The sequence below is a fragment of the Microchirus variegatus genome (genome assembly GCF_963457635.1).
Source record: "Microchirus variegatus genome assembly, chromosome: 16".
In the NCBI taxonomy this organism is placed as follows: domain Eukaryota; kingdom Metazoa; phylum Chordata; class Actinopteri; order Pleuronectiformes; family Soleidae; genus Microchirus; species Microchirus variegatus.
In genome coordinates, this window is record NC_139817.1 from 24,498,138 (window position 1) to 24,502,741 (window position 4,604).

The following is a 4,604-nucleotide window of genomic DNA, read 5'->3' on the forward strand; positions in this document are numbered from 1 at the left end:
GAGAGATAAATAAAGTATGTGAAAATATAAATGTAAAGAACAATAAAATACTGTAATTAACTTGTAAAAACCTATACAAACTTAGTAAAAAATAAACATTCCATTGTAAAAAAAATAAGTAACACATTATAAGACAATATAAATAAATAGAAAAAATAAAATGCTGTAAATAAATTAACTGTAAAAAAAAAACACTATACATTGCACGGTAAATAACTCACATTATAAACAAAATATAAAGTATAGAAGTTAAATAGTTTTCTTACTAAACTCACAGCAGGAAATTCCTCATCAGCACTTTGAAGCACTGCTTCTACTAGTTAGCATTAGCATTAGCGTTAGCTAGCATTCTGACGCTAATGTTAGCTGCTGTCTGTGTCCCCGTTAGTTAGACAGTGACTGTTAATGTTATGATTATATCATTATCTGCGCCAGTAGCGCCACTTACAACTGTGTGTCTTTCTTTCTTTTTTCTTCCTCTAACTTCCTGATTGATAACTCATTATTGCTAACTTCATTTTCCTTCAGCTTCACACAGGTTAACGTGAGGGGACGTGGGACCCCAAGCAGTTGCCCGCCGCCTTGCCTGTTCATAAACTGCACGTCTGCCCGTAGCGCGATGAAAGTGCGTTAATGCGTTAAAAAAAATGAACGCGTTAATTCCACAGATGAATCATCCTGCGTTAACGCGTTCATTTTGACAGCCCTAATATACATATATATATATGTAGATACAACTATAAGATAATTTAAGTTGACATAGTGTCAAAGGTCACTCTGCAAAACTCCTCTCCAGCATAAACAGCAGTGATAAAGCGTTGCATTAGCAACAGCTCATGAAGGTTATTTAAAGGTGATTTCCTTTTCTTATCAGGTAAATAGGTGTGTGTGTGTGTGTGTGTGTGTGTGTGTGTGTGTGTGTGTGTGTGTGTGTGTGTGTGTGTGTGTGTGTGTGTGTGTGTGGTTTTGGTGCTTGTAAATATGTGGCCATGCTGCAGGAATGATTATTTTGCATGTGTTTATGCTGCACAGTAAAGTGACTGCACATCCACAGCGGGCGCTGACATCCCGTCCCGAACCACGTCAATGCAAATCCCACGTCGGCCACAGCCTGTGGTCTTCACCGATGCAAAATCGCGCCTCGCTCTTCTGTATAAATCCCAGTCCCCGAAAAAACGCGCTAATCCGACCTTGCTTTCGTGTGCATCCTACAGATGACTGCGGGGTTAGACTTAATAACACCTGGATCAACAAAACAAAAGGATTCTTCAGCTCAAGCCAAAGATATTAAGTCGGATAAAATATAGTGACGACAGGCAGGAAAGAAGAATGTGAGCGGGAACCTTGAGGAGGATTCTGGGTAATAACATTCCTCATCTGACCCAAGGGAGCTTTGTTTGAGGTAAAGAATCTTCCCCACTGTAACTCCTCTAACCCTCGACCACCCGAAACAGCAGCTTTCACTCTTTTCTTCCTCCCGCTCGCTCACCGTGGCAGATTTTATTTGTGCCCGTTTGCTTTTTGCTGAATGTTTTTCAAAAGCTCAACGTGTGACTCTCTTTTCCCCCTCAGAGAAACCCTGGAGACAAAGTGTGATTGATTCCATTCTGTGGGCAAAGAAGTGAATAATCCTCTGGTTTGGAGTGTGTGCGCATAATTCCTGGCCTTCCTGTCATTCTCTGTCTTTAACCCACGACGAAAACAAAACACTTAAAGATCAAATTATTCCCTTACGACGTTGACACCGCTGATGTGTTTGGAGTCAAAGCCGTTGCCGTTATGCTGGGGACAAATAAATTGGCGCTGTGGGTGTGTACGGGAGCGTTCGCCGTCACAACCGTTTTCTTCAACACCTGCGTTTTCTTAATGAACCTGATGAAATACAAGAAGGAGAAGAAGTGGAGTCCCAGCGAAACCATCATCACGGCTCTGGCGGCGGCCAACGTGCTCCACCAGCTGCTCTGTTACTTCTGGATGACGATGGACGAGGCGGACGCCGAGTGCCACGTCGTGCAGGCAGCCTACACCGCCATCCTCGTCACCATCTTCAGCCTCAAGTTCGCCATCATGTGGGACACGGGCTTCCTCACCTTCTACTACAGCGTGAAGCTGGTGACGGCGCCCAACGCCTGCTACACGCAGATCCAGAGCCTCATCCTCAAACACGTGACCGCGGTGGCTCTTCTCATCCCCCTGTGCGGCCTGGGCACCTGCGTACCGATGCTCGCGGTGTTCCACGCCGACAACCGCACGAGCGGGAACGTGGACTGCGGCGTCCTGGTGCCCGACACGCTCGCGGGCAACGTCTACGAAGTCATCTACCTGGTCCTCGCCGATCTCCTGCCGGGGGTGCTCATGGCCAAATCCTGCATCTCCATTTCTGTCAACCTGGCCGTGCACCTGCGCCACATGAAGGCCAGCACCAACGGCGCCCGCCGCCCGAAGCTGGGCTCGCAGATGAGAGTGATCCAGATGGCGCTGTCCATCGTCTTCATCTTCGCCCTCTTCTTCGCGGTGGACGTATACGTGAACTACGAGATCGTGGTGAACCACGAGAACGCCATCAACCTCACGTTCCTCTTCACGTCCATGTACACGACCGGCGTGGCCGTGGTGCTCATCTACGGCAAACGGACTCAGTGGAAGTTGCTCCTGCGCGACTTCAACATCTTCTTGGACGAATATCCGTGTTTGAGTTGCTTGAAGGTGCCAGAGCAAAAGACCAAACCCAGCATTCCTGCAAAAATAAAAGGCAACAAGTGAAAAATCGCTCTGCAATTTAAGTCTTTAAGCAGAAATCATCGAGCATTTTTAAAGCTCTAGTTCTGTCTGTGTGTGTGTGTATATACTGTATATGTATACACAGAGAGGTAGATGCTGTATATGTATAATTATATATATTATTTTCTTCGATCAATAATTCACTTGAAAACCTACCTTGAAGCTGCAGTGCATAGATTGTGCCTCTGTTTTCAGTCTCTGTGAACAGAGACGACAACGACGTTGTTTGTACGCTGCATCTTTCATGTGAAAAACGTCGCCGTCAAGCGCGCGTTTGTGTGTCTGTGTGCGACGGCAGCGCAGGAGGCGGGAAGAGGAGGCGACGAGCGTTTATCCAGACGTCAAAACTGCTGCACAACAAGCGGAATTCACTTGTGAAGCGACGTGAGATATAAACACTGAGACACAGAGAGAGAGAGAGGGAGAGACAGCTGTGTGGAGATGATTGGCTTCATCAGCATTGACACTGACTTAAATTACAAACAACAAGTGTGTCTGTTAACAGGTGAAAGGCACCAGTGTGTGCAGGGCTGACTTTGACTCTGTTTGGCTCATAAACGCAGGGGAAAAATAGGAAAACACTGCAGTTTTAAAGGTGCCATATGTAAGAATGTGGACAAAAACGGTTACTACATTCAAATTTAAAATATCGAGGTCTTTAAGGTTTCGTTTTCTGACGTAACTGGTTCAACCTGTGGTTGCTCGGCAGCTGAGACTCTACTGACTGCAATGATCGGTAGACGGCGGTAGGTGGCGCCACATGACGCCAAAACATGATTTCAAAACATAAACATGATTATTGCAGTCTGCAAAATATATATTTTTTTATGCAAATATTTAGTCTGTACTGTTGTTGTTGGTGAGTTCAGTTTGTTATGAACATTATTCCTGAGTCTCTGTGACATATTAGGAGGATTTGATCATTTATTAAATGATGCACCTTTAACGTTCAAATCAAAGATTTATCAGACACAGATTTTTTCCCTGAAACAGATAACGATGATGTATAGATGGCATAAATTAGGCCTTGGTAACGTACTGTAACCATGTGCCCCCTCTGTACATTTTAAAGAATACTGTACATGTGACTGTGGTGAGAAGTGTATCTATAAATAAAACAGGAAAGTATGCACAACCTGATTTTTTTTTTTTTTTTGTCACAAAAGCTTCTGAGTTTTTCCTCAGTCAGGTTTCAGGCGGTTTGGGCTTCACAACTGGGACAGGGTTTGTAGAGAGAGAGGAGGGGGGGGGCATAAACCAGGAGAATACATGAGTAATTTTATTCTCATTTTGAAATATTCATACTATAATGATATTAAAATCACCAGCTTTTCCTCGTGCGGCTGTTGACTGTTGTTACCTCAGGTGTGTGTGTGTGTGACGTACGTCAGTGTGTGTGTGGGCGTGAAGCCGTGTGTTCCAAAAAGTGAAGTCATCGCCGGAAACCACCCTACCCTGAGTAAATAGAGGTTTAAAAAAAAAAAATAAGAATGCAATAGACTTCTTTGCAGTGGTGCATCAGTTCACGCCCTCTGGCACCACCTAGTGAGGTTCAAAGCAAAGATACAATAGTGCAGCTAATCCCAGGCCACATGGAGGATCAGGGTCCCTCCAGCAGCCAAGTGGACAAAATAAGAAAAAGGCATCTTTTTCCTTTGATGCAGGGGAAGTAAGTCACAGCAAGTCTACGACTCCTTCTGTCTGTACATCTACAGTGAGGAGGGAGAGGTGTTCGGTATGGAAGTAAATCTGTGCCGTCTGAGTTTTCTCTGGGATAAAGTAGTCATGTATAAACTTTGTCTGAGCGGTTTACTGCTTTTCAA

The 4,604-nt window shown here is 44.7% G+C and overlaps 1 protein-coding gene across 1 annotated transcript; it reads left to right on the plus strand.

The window, feature by feature from the left end:
- Positions 1–1,779: 1,779 nt before the first annotated feature.
- tas2r202 (taste receptor, type 2, member 202) lies at positions 1,780–2,763 on the plus strand (the record flags this gene model as incomplete). Its single annotated transcript, XM_083902406.1, has 1 exon — positions 1,780–2,763. The coding sequence occupies one exon, from the start codon at positions 1,780–1,782 to the stop codon at positions 2,761–2,763; it is 984 nt and encodes a 327-aa protein (XP_083758532.1).
- Between the last annotated feature and the right edge of the window lie 1,841 nt (positions 2,764–4,604).